Source organism: Meles meles, chromosome 9 (assembly GCF_922984935.1).
Source record: "Meles meles chromosome 9, mMelMel3.1 paternal haplotype, whole genome shotgun sequence".
In the NCBI taxonomy this organism is placed as follows: Eukaryota; Metazoa; Chordata; class Mammalia; order Carnivora; family Mustelidae; genus Meles; species Meles meles.
Genome location: NC_060074.1, coordinates 57,636,163 through 57,662,534, shown reverse-complemented (window position 1 = coordinate 57,662,534; position 26,372 = coordinate 57,636,163). Strand labels below are relative to the sequence as shown.

General features: G+C 36.0%; 1 protein-coding gene across 2 annotated transcripts in view; it reads left to right on the top strand.

Annotated features, from left to right (window-relative positions):
• Positions 1 to 26,372, top strand: part of LY75 (lymphocyte antigen 75) — a 132,383-nt gene that overhangs the window by 15,139 nt on the left and 90,872 nt on the right. For both annotated transcript variants that reach the window (XM_046018802.1, XM_046018803.1), the window contains exons 4-13: positions 664 to 828; positions 8,045 to 8,155; positions 9,486 to 9,629; positions 12,040 to 12,231; positions 13,317 to 13,474; positions 15,513 to 15,623; positions 16,166 to 16,254; positions 16,403 to 16,572; positions 18,640 to 18,839; positions 20,736 to 20,878. In XM_046018802.1, coding sequence (XP_045874758.1) covers positions 664 to 828; positions 8,045 to 8,155; positions 9,486 to 9,629; positions 12,040 to 12,231; positions 13,317 to 13,474; positions 15,513 to 15,623; positions 16,166 to 16,254; positions 16,403 to 16,572; positions 18,640 to 18,839; positions 20,736 to 20,878 — 1,483 coding nt within the window. The remainder of the gene's footprint in view (positions 1 to 663; positions 829 to 8,044; positions 8,156 to 9,485; positions 9,630 to 12,039; positions 12,232 to 13,316; positions 13,475 to 15,512; positions 15,624 to 16,165; positions 16,255 to 16,402; positions 16,573 to 18,639; positions 18,840 to 20,735; positions 20,879 to 26,372) is intronic.

The window sequence follows — 26,372 nt, the reverse complement described above, 5'->3', positions numbered from 1 at the left end:
ATATCTATATATATATGCACACATATGTCAACATAGACATCTGCAATATTGATCATATAATATTAATTATGTGTTATATATTAAATCATCTGTTAAAACATTAAGAGAAATTTGGACTGAGTTTTTCAAATAAGGCAATCATTTGGGTTCTAAATGTTGGTGTTTAAGCAGCATGTCTGTACACACACACACACACACATACACATGCACACACATACACACAGTGGTTTCACTGCAGGCTGTAGGTAAACCCCTCTGCAGTCTGCCACCATCTTCAAGTAAATTTGTTTTTTGTTTTGTTTTGTTTTGTTTCCAAGTAAGCTTGTTTTCCATCAGCTTAGGGGTTTGACAATGTGAATACATTTGAAGACTCCTACATTTCAGCAGAGGGCAGGCATGGGCTAAAATATGGCATGGTAATTGACAGGGAATAAAGGGAGAGTAGGGGATAAGAAAGTGGAAGCTTTAATCAGCCAAAGTCATTTAGTTCTCATGACTTCAATTTCTTTGTGTAACCAAAGAATCAAAATATGGTCTAGTCAAACAATGAGCTTCAATTTTAGTGTATCCTAAGAGTATGGAAATTGAGTTTCAGTATTAGTAAACATTGCTAGTAATATAAAACATTACTTTATGATCACTAACATGTCTTTCTATCAACAGAAAATGGCTGTGAAGATAATTGGGAAAAGAATGAGCAGATTGGAAGTTGCTACCAATATAACACTCAGGCAGCTCTTTCTTGGAAGGAAGCTTATGTTTCGTGTCAGAATCAAGGAGCTGACTTACTGAGCATCAGCAGTGCTGCTGAATTAACTTATCTTAAAGGTAGGTTTACATGTGCTAAAGCAAATTGCAGGGATTATAAAGATGCCATCTGTCTACCTCTGTTTTAATATGCAGGTATGTTGTTTCATGTATATATTTTTCTATCTTCTCTTAAATGTCAACACTGAAACCTACAGGCAGAATGGTATGAATATAATCCTATTCTATCCATTGAAAATGCATTTCATATTGGAGACTGAAAAGAGGGTAATTTTCAGAAAATGGAGTGAGGTAGTGAGATTAAACTGCTGCCCTAAGCCTAATTGACGAAATTTTTTAAAAGGTAAACATTAAGCTCCTTGGACATTGAAAAGTAGAGAAATCAAGGAAGATGAAGAAGGTGGCTGAGTCACAGTAGATGGCCTCAGGGAAAGGTCCTCCTGTTGAGTAAAGGAGTGCCATCCTCAGAGGCAAGGAGAGGACAAAGAAATATTAAAGTGGATTTAATGAGTGGACCCATTGAGTGGATAGGATTTTGTTTTATTTTATTTGTGTGGTGATGGTGGGAATTCTTAAATTTTTAATTATGAAAACATATATACAGAAATAGGAAAAGACCTGAAAGAGACCCGTGTAACCACCACCCTGACTTTATACACTCTTTATACACTAACATTTTGTCATATTTCTTTATATGATTGATCCCCTCCATCCTTCTCTGCTTCCCTCCCTTTAAAGAAAATGTTAATAGAGTTAAAGCCCCATGTCATCTCTCAAAATTACCATTCTTTGAGTACTTTTATAACATATATATGTATAAATACTATATGTTTTCATTATAGTGTTGTTCTGTTTTTATATGATAAAAATACTCATGTGCCCATTTGTAAGTTTATCCATTGTCGACTGCTGCTGTAAAGTATTGCATTGTATGAATAAATCACAACTTGTCCATTCCCCTATTGAGAAACAGATTATTTTCAGGTTTTGCTATTGCAAGAAACATCCTCATATGTGCATCTTGGGGCAGACATGTATGACGGTTTCTCTAGAGTAGGTTGCTGAGTCATGGGGCGCACATCTCTTCACCACTAACCAAAAATTCCAAATTGTTTTCCAAAGGGCTGTCTTCATTTACACTTCCACTAGCACCTGATGTTATCAGACTTAGTTGGCCAATGTGATGAATGTGAGATGGTATTTAATTTTCTATTATATTTTCCTGATAATTCATTTGGTTTTGTATCTCATGTTTATTAGGCATTCAGGTTTTTAGTTTATAGTCTTTATATCTTATAATCAGATATAAAGTTGATATCCTTTGCCTGTTTTCTGCTGGGTTGTTTGAATTTTTCTTATTGATCTGTTTAGTTCTTTATAGATACTTATCTAATCTTGTAGGATTATAAAAATCTTTTCCTAGTCTTTGGTCTTTTTACATTTGTTGCTTCTTATTATTTAAAAATACATTAGTTTTAATTTGGTCAATCTTTTCCTTAATGTTTTGTGCTTATTTATATTATTTATCAAATTCTTTCTTAGCCCTAATATGATAAATATATCCTCTCATTTTTCTTCCAAACGTTTATAATTCTGCTTTTCACATTCATTATCCATCTGGAATAAAACTTATAGAGGTGGGAATCTAATTTATCTTTCTCTATCTTTTCCATGCTTTCTCTGCGTGGATGTCAGTTGACCAAATACTATTTATTTCACATTTTCCCCTCAGATTTGTTATGCCACCTCTAATAAATATAAACTCCCCTATTACATGTGGGTTATTTCTAGGCTCTCCATCCTATTCCTTTGGTCTACTTGTCTATCTGTGTGTCTATTCCATACTGTTTTAATTATGCCAGCTGTATGGAAAATATGGATGAGCAAGTCCTCTCATATCTTTTATTGAATTGCTTTGGCTTTTTTTTTAACCACTTATTCTCTTCTATGAATTTAAGGATCACCTTATTAATCTCAGTGAAAAACTTTGTTGAGACTTTGGAATTGCACTGAATTTTAGATTAATTAAAGAGGCACTGCCATCACTGTATTATTAAGTCTTCTCATCCATGAAAATGGTTTGCCTTTCTACTACTTATTTGTGACATCTTTTACAAATTCAGTAAAATTATATATCTTTTTCCATCAGAGTATTGCACATTTTTTACTAGGGAGTTTATAAACAGAAAGGTTTTATTTTATTTTTAAAAATCAAGAAACCCAGAGCACCTAGGTGGCTCAGTTGTTTGACTCACCAATTCTTAATTTTGACTCAGGTCATGCTTTCAGGGTCGTGGGATCAACCCCTGCATCAGGCTCCACCCTCAGTGAGATGTCTGCCTCTATCCCCCTCCTTCTGCCCTTCCCCCCACTCTTGCTTTCTCTCTCTAAAATAAATAAATTTTTTTAAAAAAATCAAGAAACCCAAGTTATTGAGTCTCTGATGATTTGAATGACAAAATAACCATAATATATGACAATGATGTTTCAGATTGAGTACTAAATGCTTTTCATACATTGTCTTATTTAATACCATATAACAGCGCTACAAGATATAGGTATTTTCATTGCTATGCTCACTTGGCAGATGAGGAATGTCAGGATCAGAGAGAAAATGTAACTTGTTCAAGGTCACCCACAAGTAATTAGCAGAGCCAAAATTTGAATACAATCAGTGAGACTTGAAATCAAATTGTATCAGGCATGTATCTGCATTTCCTTTTTATAAGACTAGTAAGTTCTTTACAGGAAGAGGTGGGTCTCATGGGTTTTTCTTTTCCTTTTGCATAAAATTATAAATGTTATTGCTATATGTGAGACAAGTACCTACTGACTATTTTCAATAAATCCTATCACACTGTTTTGTAATAATTATAAATATTTGATAAATTCAAACTAATAGCAAAACCCTAATGTCTCCAGATAAATTAAATAATATAATGATCATTACAATGTCATAAGACAAGTATTTCCCATTTACTGATGGGAATAAAGTATCCAACATCACACAGCTGAGAAGTACCAGAATTGGGATTCAAATACCAACATACATCATTCCAGATCCCTTACATTTTTACTATACTACTTTCTGCTCTTACATAGTTTTCTTTTCATCATTAAAAGTCTACTTGTCTTTTGTCATGCTTTCTAGCTAGTCCTTTTTTCAGTCCTCCTTTCTTACTTACAGCTTTCCCCTTTTCCTACGTTGTTTGGTACTTGAATAATCAGACCTCTGGAATAGAAACCTATCCTTTCCTGATGGGCTAGTGGTTGTCAGTGGAATTCTTTTCTAGAACTCCTTGAACCTTACAAAAAAATATTATTGAAAATGAAAAGTGCCAATAAATTTAAGCCTCCTGGAATATTGACTTTTGAAAACTGTTTTCAGTGAAGAATAAAAGTGTCCAAGTGTGACTATCAAAACCCTAACAATCTAATGATTGTGGCAAACAATCTAATGATTGTTAGGGTTTTGATAGTCATAAAGATTTATATAGACATAAAGACATAAAAAGATTTCTTTATGTATCATTTTTCTTTAATAACTCATAAAAGTGAGATAATACATTAAATGATCCTGCTGTCCCCAACCCAGACACTCCCTACATTTTATGTATATCAATAATTGTAGAGATACACCCTTTCTAATGTTCTTGGCTCCTCTTTCAATGTGACTGCTGTTTAAGCATATCGTAATTATTATAACCTAACTATAATTGCTGGTTTTCCAGGACCCAAGCTGTACTTTAACATGTGAAACTCAAAGAATCCAAATCTGACAATTTCTTAAAGTTTCTCTCCTCACTGAAAACTGCTATGTGTAAGCATTGGGATAGGAGAGTGAGGCCAAAAAAGTGAATCAGACAGAGATTTTGTGATTCAGGTGCTTGATCTACTTGGGGAAATAAGAGTTGTACATATGCAGAGCATAATGGAGAACGTATTCCCAAATGACTCTGGTTTGGCAGCTAGTGGTTGGATGGGACTAGGGAATCTACTGCTAGAAAAAAAGGCAGACACAGTTCGTTGAAAATAAGTACCCATGCAATCTAAAAGAGTTTTGGGGGTTTTTTTCTGCCTGCCCTGCACTTAGTTTTGTTTTTATTTTGTTTTACTAATACAGGGGCTTTGGAGATGAGGGATTTGGTTTCCTTACAGTCACTGGATTTTTTTTTTTGGGGGGGGGGGAGTTAGATTTTCCATGGCTCTGGCCTTCCCAGGAAACCTCTAAACCACAGATTCATCCCAGAGCTACAAAAGAGGACTCAACAGTCCCCAGAATAGGAATAGCTCATTTCCATTCTTCCTCATTTTCCTCCAGCCTGAGGGGTTATTCACTTTGAGTGGCTTCTGCAGGTGCCCTAAGGCTAAGATAATTATAAATCAGGGACGCTACTGGCTAGAAGTTCTCCTCTGTCTCATTCCAGATGCGTGATCATTATCAGGCCTGTAGTCTCCCTTGTGGGGAGAAGAATAGAAATAGAAGGTCTGGTCTAAACAGGTTTTAAGGACAGTGGCAAATATTCTACTTCAGTGAACTCACCTCTTTGATTTGATAAGGTATGGGAATTTATACTAGCAATTATCTGTTTCTTGATGGCAAAATGGGAGTAAGCAAAGCCTCAAACTGGTCAGTTTCTTGCCTGGATTCTATGTAGAAAAAAAGTCTACTTTCAGATTCTCCAAACCAAAAAGAAATCTCTGCCTTTCATATTTGACCAACCTGGATTTTTAGAATCCATTTCCCATTCACATTAACCTGGCGTAAAACACATAAAGAACATTCATGTTTTATAATCCTATGATTTATTGAAGCCATCAGTATGGCTCACAAATAGAACAGTGTAATGAAACCTAACAGCTTCCAAAGTTCATTGTGCTTCTTCATAAATGTGTATTTACCATATGCAGGTAAGTGATAGGATTATTCAGATGTCCTGCCCCGGATATCTGAAAAGTCTTCATGGAAGGGAGGGTATTGAACTTGGGATGATGGGTGGGACAGTTTGGTCCTTCATAGTATCCCTAGTTAAAAATTAATAAAGGGAATTCTGAATGTCCAGTATGGTTGAGTCTGGAATACCATAAATATGTCACAGTTTACAGAACTTCTTTAGCAAGACTGGAGAATCAACTGCTTTTACTAATGAGAAATTTACATTGGATTAAATCCTCAATTTGTATGCCAGCCCTTCTGCTAACAAGGTGAAAGAAAAGGAGAATTCAAAGTTCCCTTCAGCAGTCTCCTCAAACCATCAACCCAAATAACCACCTTTTCGTTCCTCATAGAGTATCCTTACCATCTATTTCCTTGAGCAAAGTGAAGCAAATCCTTAGTTTCCCTTCCTCATACTTACAAATTTATCTGTATCTGTCATCCCTCCAGTTTGCTCAAAGTTAACTCCTTCCCCAAAGCTCTTCACATCCACACCAGCTGTTTCTTCTCTCTCTGATATTTTCATTGACTCTCACTCTACTGACTCTTCCCCAACAGGCCATAAACTTATTTAAATTTCTACCATTAAAAAATATAGATAGATGGATGTAGATATATAGATACAGATACAGATGTACCTATGTCTCTCTCCTAGATCCTGAATATCTGCCTCTTTCTTTCACAGACAGGCTCTTGGAAAACACTGTGTATCTTTCATTCCTAAATTCACATCTGTTCCTCAGTGGAGTGGTAATTGGGCCCCTGTCCCTACCACCCTCTTTCCAGACTCCTGCCCATCCCTTTAATATTGGTCTCTGGGTATTGTTCTTGGCCCCTTCCATCTTTGCTGATTCTATTTCTGCTCTACACAGAGGGACTTTTCCACTCCTTGGGTGTCAGTTCTAGTGGAGTCACCTGTTCAGGCATTTATGTAGTCAAAATTAACCTCAAAAAGTCCTTAGAGTATGGATATGGTTTTCTATATGCAGATCACATAGATATATCTGATATATATAAAGGAACAAAATGATATATATCAGATATATTTGTATGATTTACATATAGAAAACATATCCTTATTTTAAGAACAATTTTTATGTAAATAATGTACACTTAAATTATATAAAACATTAATATAAATTTAATTATTTTAAAATCCTATAAATTATATTTTATAATTTATATAGTTTATATTAAACATTAATATTTTATAAATATGATAATTATAAATATATTTTATATTTCGAGAGAGATAGGTTATATATATAATTTAATAATACATCAAATGTAATTCCCTGAGAGGAATTAAGAAACTGCTATCAAGTGTCTTCTGTTGAGAATATTTCAACAATTGTAGAGATTCCAGCCTCTTAGCTCTTCCTATTTGTCAGCAACATCCTTGTCTTCTGTCGACCATTTCACCAGATGTTCTATCTGTTCTACCTGGCCCTCAGTATCTTCAAGTTCTCTTTTCACGTTGTCTAGGAAGACTTACCAGGCTCTTGAATAATTTTGTTGACTTTCTTGATTCTGGTATGAAAATCCTTACAATCTTTTCATTCAGTTTACCAATACGCATGGACAGATGCAAGCATAATTGTATCCATTGCTTGTGGGCGTATGTATACTGAGTTTCATTTAATCGCAACTAACCTCACTATTTAAATTATCTCTGCTTCTCTATCTTTCTCTCACTTTTTTGCTGATGGCTTCTGGTTGCCAAATAATGAATTTGAATGACACATCTCCCCTGTAGTGTTTGTGTGTGTGTGTGTGTCTTGTTCTGTGACTTCATTCTAAATATCTCCTTTGGACTCTAAAGCTATATATTCCATTGCCTACCAAACAGCTCCTGTACATATTTCTGAAGCAGTATGGGTAACACTTTACCGTTTAGGGGATTCACATCTGTTTTGTTCACTGAATTGAAATCATCAAGGGGCAGGGATTTTGTATTTTTTTTTTCCTTAGTACCAGTTAAATAATATGTGCTTAATGAATTTAAACTGTCAGTCTGGAATACAATCAGTTCTTCAAAATCTAGATATAAAATGGAAACTATTTTCATCTGTATCAGTACAAAAGGTTAAAAATAGTGAAACAGCTATTCTGAGAAGATTCTGTTTTTGCCTTAGAAGAAAGGGACAAGCTAGTAGGAAAGCAGAAATGAATTAACTTACCAGCCTTCAGTTGCCTTGTTGGAGAGACAGCCTCCTGCAAGGACTCCTGCCTTACCATCAAGGCCTTTAAATATTTTTGGTATTAGTAGAAACTTAAGTCTGACTTAGATAATAATTTAGGTAATTTTTGTCACTTGTTAAAATTATTTTATTCTTACAGAAAAAGAAGGGATTCCAAGAATTTTCTGGATTGGCTTAAATCAACTATACTCTGCTAGAGGCTGGGAGTGGTCAGACCATAAGCCATTAAACTTTCTCAACTGGGACCCAGGTAAATGCTCCCTCTTCTACCTACTATGCCTAGAGCAAAACTTCAAAAAAGTAAATAAACAAAATCATCCCACTCTCTGACAGCTTATAAAAATTTCAAATCTTGACAATTGTTATTATGGTTACTTCTCAAAAGAATTTTTTCCCCTAATTCCTTCTTTATTATGATACCATTATAGCCAAGTTGAACCATATCACAGATAACTGAGCATTTGTCTCCAACCTTTACAGCAACCCTACATTTTTAAGTAACAGCAGAATAAGCCCCATCACATGGCCTAGAATCTGTTCTGTGTCCCTTAGGTGACTTGACATGTCTATGACTAACCCATGTTGTTTCATCAGCAGCTTAACTCCATTCAGAAATATGCTCTCATTTTAAAACTCTTGGGGTGTCCCACAGTAGTGCTCAAGTACTAACAACATAATGGTTGTATTTTATTACACAAATAAATACCTTAAGGAAATTTTAAAACAAACAAAATCCTACTTAGCCAAAAGATTTTTCTCCCCAAAAGTTTAGATACCTTTTTTTTTTTTAAAGGTTTTATTTATTTATTTGACAGAGAGAGAGAGAGAGAGATCACAAGTAGAGAGGCAGGCAGAGAGAGAGGGGGATGCAGGCTCCCTGCTGAGTAGAGAACCCAATGTGGGGCTCGATCCCAGGACCCTGAGATCATGACCTGAGCCGAAGGCAGCGGCTTAACCCACTGAGCCACCCAGGTGCCCCTAGATACCTTTTTTAAAAAAATAAAATCTTAGGCTTCTGACAAAGGTAGAACCTAAAAGTTAACACTAGCTTCAGTTTGAAATATCCTGTACACATATAAGAAAAATGGGCTAAGTGCAATAAAATACCAATAGGTCATTTCAGTTTAATGAAATTTCATTATTAGTGAATAAATTCTCTATTATCTCAGTAAATAAAATCTTTAAAGATGATTTAACCTTAAAATTCAAGGTCTTAAGGGCATTATAGAACCATAATATAGTATATTTATTATATAGAATAGCAGATTAGGAGCTATTGTCCACAGAATATGATATGGACGTTGATTGGGAGCAGATGTTTATTTTTGATTTTTGGTTTTGTTTTTTCAATTAACTATACTGTATCATAGTATTTTGCCCTGTATCCTGTATTTTAAAAGGAAGACATATTTAAGCACTTGGGTGTCCATTGAAGCTTATACATCTCAATTTAGTAGAAGGTTTAACTATTTTATGAGTTCTAATAAAAGCAGAAAATTAGGAATACAAATTATTTTTTCTAACCACCACTCTGGGCCTAACCTTCTCCTTCGAACTCTTTGAAAATTCTCCCATTTAAGATAGGTCTAGCGCACCTACGATAATAGGCGGATCAAGCTGTGCAAGGATGGATGCCATGTCTGGTCTATGGCAGAGTTTTTCCTGTGAAGCTCAACTGCCGTATGTCTGCAAGAAACCATTAAATAACACAGTGGAGTTAACAGGTATCTTTTTCATTTCCTTGTGTAAGCAGGCCTTAAAATTATAGTTTTGTGAAGGTGAGTAAATCCATTTCAGATATCTAATTCTACCTTTCCAGTGCCAGTGCCAAAAACTACTTCATTTAGACCTTGTGGCTGGATATTATTAACTCTGTATGCCCAAAGCTTTGGTTTGGTAAAGCCCCATAAGAAGGCAGAGGTATTCTAAGTAAGAAATTTGTTTCTATTTAAAGGTGGCTCTTTTTTCTTTAGTGCAATGGTGCTCAGAGTGTGGTTTCTAGACCAAGAGTATCAGCATCACCTGTACCTGTTCCAAACACATTCTTAGAACCCACCCCAGATTTACTGAATCAAAAATTCTGTGGGCCCCAACAACCTGTGTTTTAAGAAACCTTCCTGGAGATGCATACTCAGCTCTTATGTATGACCTGGCTCTGAGAAGTAAAAAGCAATGGATGGGGAAACTCCTCTAGGGTTTCTAGCTCCTTCCCAATGATGCCCACCTCTGTTCTGTCCTCCTTTGCCAGGCTTCTCCTTTAGGTTGTTGTGTTGATAAATGAGGTAGAAAAGGGGAGGTGCGGAAGGACAAAACCCGTACAAGGAAGGTTTTTCTTCCCCCAAGGGATTTCAGGGATAAGAGAAACATGGAACAGTTGAAGTTTCTGCGGCACAAAGAAACTTCAGGAGACTGAAAGGATAAGATGAGTGCCCTGTCTGGCACAAGCCTCACCACGTACCTGGTATTTGATTAAATCCTCCTGAATAAGAAAAACTAGTACTCAAAACTGGAAGGGGAAGGGGGGGTTTAAAATGCCTTGTTTAAAGAATGTTGGGGGAAGGAAATAAAATTTCTTATCCACATGGTAACATAAAGCTATTTTTTTAAGACTAAAAAATAAATATACAGAATGAGGACTGTCAGGAGATGTTTTATTAAAACAATAGGGGAAAATGAACACTCATCTGCCAAGTTGATTCAAACCAAATTTAGTCCACACAACAAAAGCATAATAGAAAAGATAGCACAGATGAAAATAAACCTGGGTGATTGATGATAGGTCAAATAAATATGCTGTAGTAACAATTATTAAGTAAATATGATGTTTCCGCATGATCAAATAATATGCATTTATTAAAATAACTGTGCTGGCAGGCAGATATAAGAGCAGAACAAAATGATATGCCTACTTATCATTTAATCTTGTAAAAATATGTATTCATGGAGACAAAGACTAGAATAGGAAAATATTTGTCCTGAGTTCAATTATGGGTGTTTTTTCCTCTGTTCCATTATCATAATTATAAAATAAAATAATAATAATAATAGCAAGTGCTATTTTAGAAATGTAAAATTGAGTTACCTTGCAAGTGTGAGAAGCTAACCAGACCTGAGTTTTATCTTTTTTTTTGTTTGTTTTGTTTAGATTTATTTATTTGACAGATAGAGATCACAAGTAGGCAGAGAGGCAGGCAGAGAGAGAGAAAGAGGAGGAAGCAGGCTCCCAGCCAAGCAGAGAGCCCGATGCGGGGCTTGATCCCAGGACCCTGGGATCATGACCTGAGCTGAAGGCCGAGGCTTTAACCCGCTGAGCCACCCAGGTGCCCCCTGAGTTTTATCTTTAAGTGAAGAACAAACTGTTCACATTTTTAAGATGCTGTGTTTTCATACATCAGGTATTCCAAACAGAATCCATGAAGTCTGAGTAATTGACTTCATTTCTCATTCTGTTAAGAAGGATAGAAGTATTTTGTTTGGTATTTTATCTGTCTTTTTCTCCAGTCTTTCTTGACCATCATCTGAGTGAGTTTTAACGTGGTGAAAACAAAGAATCATAATTGCATGAGGATGTAGATCTAGTAGTGGGAAGGAAAGGAAAGGTCCAGAGAGGCCCTGTGCTATTTCCCTCCATCGCTGTCTTCTCTTTTGTGCAGAATTTATAAATGTTCTACTTATTCCTTAAATCTCTGTCCCGTGTCCAACAGTAGGCATGAAACCACATCCCCTTGCTGATCTGACCATACACGAAAGGAGGCTGGACTTCATAACCTCTCAAAGTCAGAGACTGGAGGGGAACCTAACAAATCCCAAACCAAGGAAGAGATTTGTTAACAAGTGGCTTACCCGACACCATCCTCCTGTCTATTAGGACTAAAGGCAGCCCCTTCTCAAATAGTTGGAGCCTAATCATGTAGCACGTTTGTATCACATTACAGCCATATAATTACCTGTATCCCTACAGTCACTCTTATGATGTAGAATGAAGCACCACATAAATTCATGTCCCCATGCTATTTGACATCCCATTCCCCAGCTTTCCAGAATCGTTATGATTTAAGAAGGAAGAATTTGCAATGTTATTGATTCAAAATAGATTTATCTTTACTGGAATATAAATAGCTGTTTTTCCTGCAGATGTTTGGACATATTCAGACACACACTGTGACGCAGGCTGGCTGTCAAATAATGGGTTTTGCTATCTGCTGGTAAATGAAAGTGATTCCTGGGATAAGGCACATACTAAATGCAAAGCCTTGAACAGCGATCTCATCAGCATTCATTCTTTAGCAGATGTGGAGGTGGTTGTCACAAAACTCCATAATGGGGGTAAGTTTTTAAAATATCCTATTTGAGAGGTTTGAAACGTTCTAAAGTGCCCCTATTTTTAGACTCTTGGTAGGAATGAAAGCTTACAGTTTGATCCTTACAGATTTGCACTGTCCAATAGAATTTTCTGTGATGATGGAAATGTTCTATAATCCACACTGTCCAATAGTGCGGCCACCAGCCGTTTGGGGCTTGTGAGGACATGAAATGTAACTGAGGAACTGATTTTTATTTTTATTTAAATTTAATTAATTTACAAATAGCCACACATAGCTAGTAGCTGCCAATTTGACAGTATAGCCAGTGATTGAATAATATTCCTCATCTCATAAGCTAAAACCTATTTAAGTTGCTGCAGATGCTTGTGGTGATTATTTCACTTTTGTAGTTATTTAAAAGCTAAAGACTGAAGAACAAAAATACACTAGATGTGCAATATCATATCCACCTCCTAGGAGTCACTAATAGTAATAGCTAATAATAGACACCTATTCTGTGTCAGCATGGTATTGTTTCCCCTGGGAAGGCAGCAGCATCGTCCCGGGACAGGGATGGACATCCATCCTATTCTAACTGGAGTATCTAGGATTGTATTTATAGAATTCCATTGCAGTTTTCCCCTGTTGTCCAAAGATAGACTATTCTTGTGAAACGTTTGATAAACCAAAATGGCATAAAACAAAGAAGCAAACACCATTTCATAAAAGCAAAAATCCACCTCAGATTTTGTTCACTTAGGGAAAATAGGTACATATGTCTTTCATAAAAGTGAAGTGACAGAAAGAGCTTTTGGGCAAGAGGAAACCTGTATACCCCATAGAGCAAGGTTTATCTAAATCAGGTATCAGGAACACCTAACCTGCAGATCACAACTTGGCTGTTCCACTATGTACTCTTGACTGCATAAGTACCCTGAAAAGCCCTTGACTCCTGGCCTGCCTAAATTATCAGTATTTTCATAGATTCATTACAAATACCGTTGAGGCTCCTAAAACCCCATTATCAGAATGTAAAAATCAGTGACAATGTACATATTGAACTATGTAATTGAGTAAAACCAAATAAATAAAATATTTTTCTTTTAGATGCCGAAGAAGAAGTATGGATAGGTCTTACGAACAAAAATGTTCCAAGTTTATTTCAGTGGTCTGATGGTACTGAAGTTACTCTAACATATTGGAGTAAGAATGAGCCAAATGTTCCCTACAATAGGACTCCCAACTGTGTTTCCTATTTAGGAAAGGTAAGAAACTTCCTATGGCTTATTTATATTCTTATTGTATACCAAATAATGTTAAAATGACTTTGGTTGGGATATTTGTTTAAGCCTGGAAAGAAAATAAAACGTAAGAGCCCCGTATATTATCTTTCTGAAGCTACTAGAAAAAAGGAGGCAAATAGAACAACTAAATAAGCAATGCACTTCCTGTCTGAGAGTATCTGCTCTGGTCTGAAACAGATGAAGGAAATCCTCTTAGTACTCAATTCTTGTGCCAGATTGGTTCTAATAAGCTGCTTTCTCTCTGGACCAACAGTATATTTAACATATAGCCACAGCTTAAGGGAAAAATCCCATCTTCTGAATTCATGTTCAGATTTTCATATTAATCTTACTTTAAGAAGTGAAAAAATATTTTTATTTAAAAATTAGATCTAAGGGTGCCTGGCTGGCTTAGTTGATGGAGCATGTGACTCTTGATCTCTGGGTTGTGAGTTTGAGCCCCACATTGGGTATAGAAATTACTTAAAAAATAAAATCTTTTAAAATTAATTAATTAATTAATAATTAATTTAAAATTAGGTCTAATGTTTTTCAGAGAACATCTTTCTTATGTGGAATGCTTAGCTATTTTTTTAAATATTTTATTAATTTGACAGAGAGAAATCACAACTAGGCAGAGAGGCAGGCAGCGAGCGAGGAGGAGGAACCGAGAGAGGAGGAAGCGAGAGAGGAGGAAGCAGGCTCCCCGCAGAGTAGAGAGCCCGATGCGGGGCTCAATCCCAGGACCCTGGGATCATGACCTGAGCCGAAGGCAGAGGCTTTAACCCACTGAGCCACCCAGGCGCCCCTGCTTAGCTATTTATTGAACATGCTTTAGTTAAGAGTCCAAAATAGGCTGTATGTTGAGAGAAAAGACATGTTTATCTTTATATTTTGTTTGTATCATTTTCCTAGGGACTCCTAATTATTTAGGGGGCTTGTGTCCCCCAGACTTTTAGAGAGACTTAAGTGGAAGTAGCAAATGTTATGCATATTTAGGAGTGTTTTAAGGGTAAAGAGATATCTAGAAAGGTGTCAAAGATGAATTTAGAAGAGTGTCACATTTGGTGCTCTATTTAAAGGATTTTTAAGTTGTTTTTGGTGGGGCACCTGGGTGGCTCAGTCGGTTAGGTCTCTGCCTTCGGCTCAGGTCATGATCCCAGGGTCCTGGGATCGAACCCCACATTGGGCTCTCTGCTCAGCAGGGGGCCTGCTTCCCCTTCTCTCTCTGCCTGCCTCTCTGCCTACCTGTGATCTCTGTCAAATAAATAAAATCTAAAAAAAAAAAATGTTTTTGGTAGAGGTCAAAGATAGAAATGAGATCCCATAGACAAGACTACACTGATAACATACCTAGATAGCATTCCAGTGTTCAAAATTGACCCTTATCACAATTGACTTGTTGAAATTTAATTTGAAGAAAGCAGAGTGACTTAAGCAAAATTAATATTAAGTAGCGTATTTGAAAGAGAGAACTTTGAAATCTAAGCTGAAATAGAGTGGAAAGAAATTTTGATTCTGGAATTCTTGGAGAGTAGCTGTTCTAACTATCATGATTATGTTATATATGAGGAGATTGAAATAGCATGGTTGGTTGACATATCCAAAAGTTTTTCATCAATGGGCAGACTTTGGCCATGTCATGTGGAAGAAGGCTTGAACACTGTCAACTGTGTGTAGGCTGAGTTCTTCTTTCTTCAACTCCTGTACTAAATGTCATTTAATGGTTTTATTGTTACTCTTATAAGAAAATGGTATTCATCTCCACTATGATCTTGAGGTGGTGCTAAAATAACAGGCAGTGAGCCACAACCTTGCAGGCATGTTGGGTAGTATTTTCTAGAAGTATATTCCCAGATGTAGTCATTTATTTCTCTTTTCTCCCCTTCCTCCTGCCCTTGCCCCTTGCGCACAGTATTGTGAGAAGAAACTATCTTGATTTAAAATAAGTTAGAGTTCAACTCTAAATATATGGCAAATAATTTCTCTGTGGAAAAATTTTTTTTCTATTTTTAAAAAGCTAGGTCAGTGGAAAGTCCAGTCGTGTGAAGAGAAACTTAAATATGTATGTAAGAAAAAGGGAGAACGAATGAATGATACGACATCTGACAAGATGTGTCCTCCAGATGAGGTATGTAACGTCCCTGCGTAAGTTTTCTAAGCAGTATTACATCTCCGTCAAGGATGATAGGTGAGACTGAAACAATTCAGACTTGGGAAACAGGAGAAATGACTACCTTCTGTTTACTTACATTAGAGCAAATCAGAGAGCAGTGAATCATTACATATTAGCATTAATACAGAAGAAAAAACATATTAGGAAAAAGAATTACCTATTCATGATTTCTATAAAAATCTATGCGATTTTAATCCTTAATGCTGATGTCTTTACTTCCCCCATTTATCTTTTCCCTCTCCAAAAGTAGTTCAACCAACAACATTATAGTCTTATGAGGAGCTAGGTCCTGGAGATGAGGAGAAATAAGACACTCCTGTCTGACACAGGCTCACAATCCTGTTCTGTGAAGTTGTAACCCACCTTCATCATGTGTATGAATGTACAGGCCATGTCCTTGATTTCTCTAAATGTGAGCTGTTATCAGAGTAGTAGAATCTTGCTTATTAGAGGGGGACATTAAGTCTGAATAGTGTGATATTTCTACTTGGATTTAGGGCTGGAAAAGACATGGAGAAACCTGTTACAAGATTTATAAGGATGAAGTCCCTTTTGGAACCAACTGCAATCTGACTATAACTAGCAGGTATGACCATCAGTAAACATGTACTTGTGAGCTTTTAACTCTGGATTAGCTTTATTAAGTAAGTCTCCTAAGAAAAAGATGCATCTTCAATATACATAGTAATTCAATCACTATAAAAGCACCTACTAATTTAACTCTTGTTTTGTAGATTTGAGCAAGAGTACCTGAATGACATGATTAAAAAGTATACTAAATCTCCAGGAAAATACTTCTGGACTGGCCTGAGAGATATAGATTCACATGGAGAGTATAGTTGGACGGGTGTTGGTGGAGTAAAGCAAGCTGTAACCTTTTCCAACTGGAATTTTCTTGAGCCAGGTAAGTAGTGGAATATGATGATTTGTGAAATGCAGTATACCTCCCAAATATGGTCTTCACTTAGCTTTGAAATGTGAGGGAAATGATAATCTTCAGGATGAGAGTCTGTCTATGGAACCATAAATAGAAGCAGTGACTATATCTTCCTTATGAAGTCCTTGGTAATAATACCCAAAAAGGAGCTAAAAAACTCAGTTCTCAGAAATCACCCTCTAATGGCACAAAGCTAGAACCATCAATGTGAGTTTTTTTTAATCTTTTCCATCTAAGTCTCAAATAGAATCTAGAAGCTTCATTTTGAAGTGCTTTATGTTTTCATCTCTCTGCTTCTTAACATCTTCAAAATTGAATGTGTTTATTTCTATTATTCCAAATGGATAAAAATTAAGGAAGCAATAATGTAGGAATGGTTTATAATGAAAGTTAGTTCATCTTTCTCTAACTAGCTCAAAGCATTGAACATAATTAGCCATCAAATTAGAACATTTTGAACCAAAAAAGACTCAGAAGTCCCTTTTGATTTTAGAGTTGAAAGACCAAGTCTCAGAAAGGTGATTTACTTGACAAATGTTACCTTGTTATTGAATCGCTAAAATCCGGATGCCCTGATTTCAATCCAGTACTTTGTAAAGGATTTTGGCTTTCTATAAGACCAGAGTTAGACTGCATTAGAGTTAGAAAGTGTTCAACTTTTCTTCCTTTGGATTATTTATATTTTCTTGTTTCTGTACCATGTGATCATGAAGACAACTTTTTATAACCCAGTAACTAGAACATATGAGTGTATAATGAAACATAATATTTGAAATAGAGAATGCCCACAAAACTTGAAATAGATGGTCACCACCATAAATATGAATGGTATTGATAACAAAGTCATCTTTTTACTTGTGGAAGATGGAGGATACAGGTGATAATCCTAGTTAAATCTCGCCTTAGATTATAATGTTCTAATTATAATTATATATGATTACAATTATATGTATGTTATAAATATATATGATTATAATGTTTATAATGTTCTAATATACAAAACATATGGGATTTCTTTTATAGACATTCAGATATCTTAGAGTCAAAGTCATCCTCTTCATAGAAAAGACTCAATGGTTGGAGAGGAGCTCAGAAAGTAGCCACAATGACTATCAGTCCTATAGTCAGAAAGACTACCACTGAGCTCTCTTTACCATAATTACTCCCAGCTTCAGCCAGCTTGGTCCATCATGGACAAGGCATGGGTAGGGGACAGAACCGGGGGAGAATAGGACCCCCACCAGGGCAACATAGCACTTTTCTCCCAGTCCTTTGTTCTAATTGCTGTCCATGTATGAGACATGAGACCATGTCTATTTGGTGGAACAGAAGTTGTCCTTACTACTTTCCAATCTATATTCTTGTCCCTTGCCCATTTCAGGAAGTGTGGTAGAATATAAAAGGGAACATGACACTTGTGGCAAGTCACTGATTCTTCATCTGAAAAATGGATCTGATAATATAAGCTGTTTCTTAATGTTGTGAATAAATAAAATTCTGGCACCCAAAAAATAAGTAGAAAACAAATGTGTGTTACTATACACCTCCTTCTCTTTATTGTACTGCCTTTTCCTTTCTATATGAATGTGAAAGAGTTTCATTTTGAGGGTTACTAAGTTCCTTAAACTGTTTAAAGTTGTTAAGGTAATATGAATCCCTTGGGCTCTGCTGAGCAGCTGAGTGGTTTAGGCTACAGCTGCAGATACAGACCAACTGAGTTCCAGTTCGGCTCAACCACTTACTAACATGTGACCTTGGACAAGTCACTAATCCTCATTGCACCTTAGTATGATACTCTCAAGGTCTGTTGTAAGGACTGATTAATTTGATCCTGTTAGAATAGTACCTGGCAAGTAATAAACACTTCTCTTTATTACCATCATGGTCATCATTGTCGTCATCATTATTATGAACCACACATTTCTTTCTTCTGTTGTCTTTTATATTTTTTCTCCAGACCTTGGCCCAGATAAAGGGTAAGGACACTAGAAAATGTTTGGACTTTAATTTTCAAATGTAATGTTTCAACCCCAGCTTCTCCAGGCGGGTGTGTGGCTATGGCTACTGGAAAGTCTCTTGGAAAGTGGGAGGTGAAAGACTGCAGAAACTTCAGAGCACTTTCAGTTTGCAAGAAAATAAGTGGGCCCATTCAGCCTGAAGAAGTAACTCCCAAGCCTGAAGACCCCTGTCCTGAAGGCTGGCATAGTTTCCCTTCAAGTCTTTCTTGTTATAAGGTAAAGTCACATTCTCATTCAGTTTTTTTTTTTTTGTTTTTTTTTTTAAGATTTTATTTATTTATTTGACAGAGAGAGAGAGATCACAAGTAGGCAGAGAGGCAGGTAGAGAGACAGGAGGAAGTAGGCTCCCTGCTGAGCAGAGAGCCCCATGCGGGGCTCGATCCCAGGACCTGAGATCATGACCTGAGCCGAAGGCAGCGGCTTAACCCACTGAGCCACCCAGGCGCCCCTCTCATTCAGTTCTTTAATGAGGTTATCTTTCCACTATCCTGGTCCATATGCTTGTAGAAATTATGCTTCTCTGCAGGCACATATGTAACCTACCAGTGTGTTTGGGAACACCATTGAACCTTTGTCATGAGACAGCTAATCCTCACATGAACTCATGTCCTACCCAAAAGAGCAGGGCCAGAGCCAGAACTGGCTCTTTCTTAGTGTTCTTTTGTTCTGAGAAGTTAAGTAAGCTACATGCCATGCTGACATTTCGCTTATGATTCTCATATCCCTCTAATCCTTGTTGTCAAATGAAGAATTCTATCACTTCTTACGTTTAAAAAATAATAATTTTCAGGCCTATATCAGTCAGCTGTTCCCACAAAAAAAACCATTACATACCATCCCAAAATTCAGTGGCTGTAACAACAAACATTTCGTCTCGTGTTCACAGATCTCTGGGTCAAATAGGGATTGATTGGTTTAGTTTAGGCTTAAATGGTGAGCTCTGCTTTCAATTGTGGGTCAGCTCTGCTGGGCTCCAGGCTGTGAGTTGGGGTGTGCTGCCTTTTGATTGGGTCTCGGGCTAATGGGACAGTAGCTATCAGGGGCTTGTTCTTTTCATGGTCAACTGCTGGAGCCTGAGAGGCAAGCCTAAGCATGTAAGCACATTTCAGGCCTCTGTTCACTGTACCTCCTCTAATATGCCATTGATCACAGCAAAGTCACATGGCCAGGCCCCAAATCAAGGTATAGAGGAGTATACGTCACCCACCAGGAGGCCATAGCAAGAATGTACAGTTATATCACAGGGAACTGAAGAATTGGGATCAGTAATTCAATCTACCATTGTATAATCTCTTCTTCTTTTTTTGAAAAAAATTAGTCATCACAAACCAAAGAGTCTGAAGTGGCAAGTTTTGTTTTGCCACTCTCTGTCAATATTATCCTTTGATTCATCTTCATCAGAAAATAGGCCTGTACTTGTACATGTCTTAGTGTAGTATGTTCATAATTATGTTCTTAGCACATTTCTCTCCAGAAGTCTACTCCCAAAGTATTCATGTGTATCATTTACAACCTTACTGGGTGGTCCTAGGAATGCAGGAGAATTGCAGGTGTCTTGTTGGAGCGGTTCCCCATCCTGATAAGGAAAGTCATTCATTCACTCTACTGACAGCAGTAGCTGGCATCTGTGTTGGCCTTCTGTTGACACTTTCAGCGGGTCCTGTTTATGTCACGGTTTATGTTTTTTTTCACCTGTTTTAATTACAGGTAAAAATAAAAGCATTTTCCTGTTATTATTATACCTGTAAGAATCCCTTTCAGAGACCTACACATTTGAATTTAAGAAACAAAATAAATGAGCAAAGGAATAAAAAAGAAAAACCAAAAACAGACCCTTAACTGTAGAGAACAAACTGAGGGGAAGTGGGTGGAGAGATGAGTGAAGTAGGTGATGGGGATGAACGAGTACACTTACGGTGAGCGCTGAGTAATGTATTGAATCATTGAATCACTCTATTGTACACCTGAAACTAATATAACACTGTATGTTAATTATATTTGAATTAAAATAAGCTCAATTTAAAAACCTACACATTTGACCATAATAAACTTTGAAATTATGAATACTTTATGATTATGCCAGAAAAGAGATTAACATTGTGTCTTGTTAAGCTGTTTCATATAGAAAGAGTTGTAAGAAAAAGGAACTGGGAAGAAGCTGAGAGATTCTGCCAAGCTCTTGGAGGACACCTTCCTAGCTTCACTCATATGGATGAAATAAAGGAATTTCGTCACTTTTTAATGGACTGGTTCAGGTAATACTTTCAGAATGAGATCTTCTATGCTAGATTTTATGTCCTCCAGGTATTCAGAATTGACATGTTTTATTTTGTAAAAGGGTCATTCAGTGATAAGCAGTTGTTTTTTGTTTTTTTTTTTTATGTGCAAAACACTATAAAAAGTGTTTTATAGTGTGGGAGATAGAATCCCCATTCTTTATCTAGCATGATAAAGTCCAACAATGGGGATAAGAAGAATATGGTGAAAATCTAGAACAAAGGTAAGTAGGGACCATGGGATTTCCAAAGATGGATGAAATGCTTTGGGGAGGTGTAATTGGGAAAAATATTACGAAGGATGGTTCTGAGAAGGTAAGGTAGTATTTTGAAAGGTAAGACCAGGAGAAGGAGCCAGAGAAAACTGAACATTAGCAAAGGTACTGAGACCAGAGTGTATAGATATGGTCAGGGAGAAACGAGTCATACCGTTAGCTAGAAAATGAGATATGGATATGAAGTTGGCGCATCCTTTGTTAGGGAGGGAGTTTGACCTTTAGTCGATAAGCAGAACAACAAAGTGTGTTTATATGTGTGTATATATAAAGAGAGAGAGGGAGAAAGAGAGAAATGGTAAGTAGATGCAGGGCAACTAATTAGAAGGATATTACAGCCCTTTTGTGGAAAACTACTTTGAGAATGGGTAGGGAGAATATGAAAATAGGGAGGTAATAGAGATGCTACACAGACAGAATCGGTAAGCCCTTGTGATTTTGATGTTTTGAATGGAGGATTCCTGGATGATTTTCCTGATGTCCATAGGGACAATGTGGAGGACTATGGATGAGGTGATGCTATCATAGGAGAAAATTTCTCTGAAGCTTTGGGAGAATACATGAGTATGAGGGCCTTCAACTTCACAAATTTATTTTTTTTTCTTTCCTCATTTTTATGAACTGAAAAGAAGACCCAAATCTGTAAATCAAGGATTCAGGGTAGACCAGGCAAAATTATGGAAAAGAAATTACCATTTAGACATATCCTGGTGAATACTTTCCTTACCATTTTGACTCAAACAAAAGCCTGAAAGAAAAACAGCAAAAAAATGAATAAATAAACAAAACAGGTAACAAAACACAAAACCCAGGTAGTCTTCTTCTTTAGGACATTAAATGTAAGAAGGCATTTAATTTTTTTAATTTTTTAATTAACATATAATGTATTATTAGCCCCAGGGGTACAGGTCTGTGAATCACCAGGTTTACACACTTCACAGCACTCACCATAGCACATACCCTCCCCAATGTCCATAACCCAACCACCCTCTCCCTTACTGCCCCCAATCCTCAGTTTTGTGAGATTAAGAGTCTCTTATGGTTTGTCTCCACCCCAATCCCATCTTGTTTCATTTATTCTTTTCCTACCCCCAAACCCACACATTGCATCTCCCCTTCCTCATATCAGGGAGATCATATGATAATTGTGTAAGAAGGCATTTAAAAACTGACGTTTAAAGAGTTTTGAGGTTGAGGCACCTGGGTGGCTCAGTCAGTTAAGCGTCTGCCTTCAGCTCAGGTCAAGATCCCAGGGTCCTGGGATCGAGCCCTACATCCAGCTTGGGGAGCCTGCCTCTCCTTCTCCCACTCCCCCTACTTGTGCACACTCTCTTTCTATCAAATAAATGGATAAAATCTTTTTAAAAAACAGAGTTTTGAGGTGGAAAATGCTTGCAATATATTAATTTTAGTTCTCAATTACATTGCTTTTTGTTTGTGAAGATTATAATTGATATAACCCTATAGCTTCCTTCTTGCAAAAATTCAAAGGCACATTCCAGCTGAGAGATGAATTAAAAATCAAGAGCACATGAATAGGTAATTTATTTTAAAAGAATTGGGAGGAAGAACATATAATATAAAACACCGCCAGTCTAAATAATGCAACATGTATACATAATAATAAAAATAGAAATTATCCTAAATCCTGAAAGAGAAACATTAGAATATTTTAATAAGACCAAATTTTTATGGTTTATACTGTTTATAAACAAAAACTGGGATATAAAGAGATAAAATGGTTGTAAGTAATGAAAGTATAATAAATTCCTCATTTACCAAGAAGTCATATTTAGAAACACAAATTATATACATTTTAAAACAGAGCGTGTTTATCTACTGAATATGTAATGGGTGAAAAAAAAGTTTATGTAGTAAATTATAAAGGAAATAGAAAAGCATGAAATCCAATATAAAGCAAGATGGCAGAAAACCAAATTTATCTATTATCAGCTATGGTTAAGTCTAAGTCTGCAAATTTTTTCAATAATGAAATACATCTATATGATGTTGAAACATAACTCAAACAAATCTTGCCAGTAAGTACCTATCCAGCCCAAAGAGTATGATGATGTTCCTTTCCTAGAAGGAAAAAGCTACAAAGTATCTCAAAGTTGAGAAATTTTGATAAAAATCCACATTTTTTAAAAAGATTTTATTTATTTATTTGACAGACAGAGATCACAGGTAGGCAGAGAGGCAGGCAGAGAGAGAGGAAGGGAGGCAGGCTCCCTGCTGAACAGAAAGCCTGACGCGGGGCTCGATCCCAGGACCCCGGGATCATGACCTGAGCCGAAAGCAGAGGCTTTAACCCACTGAGCCACCCAGGCGCCCCTAAAAATCCACATTTTTAGCACTTCTTTAAAAATTAAAACAACAGGATACATTTTCATATTGTAGCAATAATTAGTCTCGAGTAGCCAGTGGCCCACCAAAATAGGGCATCACTCTACAATTTGTGGTGGTCTCTAATTTCTTACTCCTTGACACACTTTACTTATGTGATATTCTTGTTCCATTTTAACCTAAAGAACATTTGAGTTAATAATCACAAACAATACAGTAACTAAAATGGGAAAATTAAAAGAATGAGCAAAAATATTGTACAATGTGAACAAAAAGCTGGAGTCACAGATAAAATACAAGTGAAGTAAAAATGTACCAGATGGGGAAATTATATCTCTTTCATATTGAATAAAGATACAATCTACAATGACATTATAATAGTCAAGAACCATTACACTTAAAAATATTGGCATCAAAATGTATGAAAAAAATATTAATTATATTAGTGAAATCTTTCAATAAATAACAATAATGAGAGACTTTAACACTTGTCTGATTCATCAACCAGTGAGACAGAAAAAAGGAAATAATATACAAATAGTATAATTAAGATTGATTTAACAATATCCTCTTTGTTCATATATTACAAAGTCTATATATATTTTCTCTTCAGGCTCTTTGCCTGTTATCACTTACAATAATTGACCTATTAGGCTAAAAAGAAAATCTAAAATTCCAAAGTGGTGAAATTATACAGGTACATAAGAAGTGAAGTCAAATCCTATTCACTTATAAATTCAGTGTTTTTAAGTAGCCTTTTTGGCAAATAAATCAAAACTGTATAGATGATAATAACAACACTCATTCTGAAATTCATGGGATATAGCCAAGGCTATAGTTGGATGTACATTAATAGCTCTAAGAGCTTTAATTAGTAAACAAAAATAATGAAAATAAGCATTCACCTAATAGGAAAAATAAATTTCAACATAAATACAAGAAAACCGTAAGAAAGAACCTAAAAGATTTTATATAAAGATACTTAAAAATGAAGACTTAATAAGGGATTATAACACCCACTTCATGGAGAAACTTTTTAATTGGTAAGAATACAATGCAAAATTCCATGCTGTTACAAATGAAGTTGTTAAAATGAATAATGTCTAGAGAGATACAAATTACTATACAACTGATGTGATAAGTGACAACCAAGTAATTTAATAGCCATGAAAGAAATGGAAAAAGTTGACAAGGAATTTCTTCCAAGAAAGAGATAGGAAATATAATATATGGTTGTATATGTGAATTTCTTTGCATTTTAAAGAAGAGATCATTACCTTTTATTTCAGTAGTACAAGCAAGAGCTTGTATTCCATTATACAGAAACTGATATAGACACCTGGTTTATTTCACAAACTAGTTTAATTCTGATATCAAAGCCTATCAACAAGAGCACAAAGAATTACAGGCCAACTTTAAGACTAGACTTGAAAAATAAATACTGATAAGTGATAGAATAACAAACACTGGTACAGTGCTTATTATGTGCCACATAATGTCCTAAATGTTTTCTATTAGCTCATTTAATCCTTAAACAACCTATGAGGTAGGTACTATTACAATGCGTATTTTGTCTAAATGAGAAAACAGACACAGAGAAGTAAAACAACTTGCCCATAGTTATATAAATAATAAGGATCCAATATTTGAACCCATTAGATCCCACTTTTTTCACCCACTTCATTATAGTACATCAAAATAACATACCAAGAATACAAGGTTGGGTTAGTGCTAGGAACTCTGTATATCAGGTCAAATATCATATGAGCATCTTACTGGGTGCTAAAAATACATCTGGTAAAGGGGCTTCTGGGTGGCTTAGTGGGTTAAGCCTCTGCCTTCCGCTCCGGTCATGATCCCAGGGTCCTGGGATCGAGCCCCACATCGGACTCTCTGCTCAGCGGGGAGCCTGCTTCCTCCTCTCGCTCTGCCTGCCTCTCTGCCTACTTGTGATCTCTCTCTCTGTCAAATAAATAAAATAAAATCTTAAAAAAAAATACATCTGGTAAAATTCACTATTCATTCCAGGTTTACCATGTAAATATATCATAAAGTTAGCATAATTAATGTACAAATTATTGGTAAAGTAAGAATAGATGGTTAGGGGCACCTGCGTGGCTCAGTTGATGAAGTGTCTGCCTTCAGCTCAGGCCATGATCCCAGGGTCCTTGATCCCTGGTCATGATCAGGTTTCTTGCTCAGCAGGGAGCCTGTTTCTCCCTCTGCCCCAGTCCCTGCTTGTGTGCTCTCTTGCTCTCTGTCTCTCAAATAAATAAATAAACAAATAAATAAATAAAATCTTACCCAAAAAAGAATAGAAGGATGGTTCAACCAACAGCCATATCACATTTAATTAGTAAACATTAAATGCATTTCTGTAAAAGTCAGAAAAAAAGGTAAAGATTCCTATTATCATCGCTGTTATTGATCTTTGTTTGGAATTTATACCTTGTGCATTAAGACTTTTTTTTTAAAATATTATAACATTCAAATATTTACAATATATTAAGTGGGAGGACAAGCAAATTATGGAAGAATAAAAAATATGCTATTTACATTTAAAAGTAGATTATAAAAATCTGTCAAAGAAAGATAATCATTGTTACCTCTGGAAGAAAAGATTTTTGAGTGATTTTTGAAATGTTTGAACGTTTTTCCCACATTTTCCAGATTTACATTCATATACCTATTATTGTGTTTTTCTCATTAAGAAAGGGAAGTCTCACTACAATGTGCTGGAAACTTGATTCAAAATATAGTACATGTGTTCCATAAATACTCATTTATTAAACATCTATCATAAAAGTTCAGACATTCTGGACTTCATTTCTGGCCCTAGAAATTATTATACA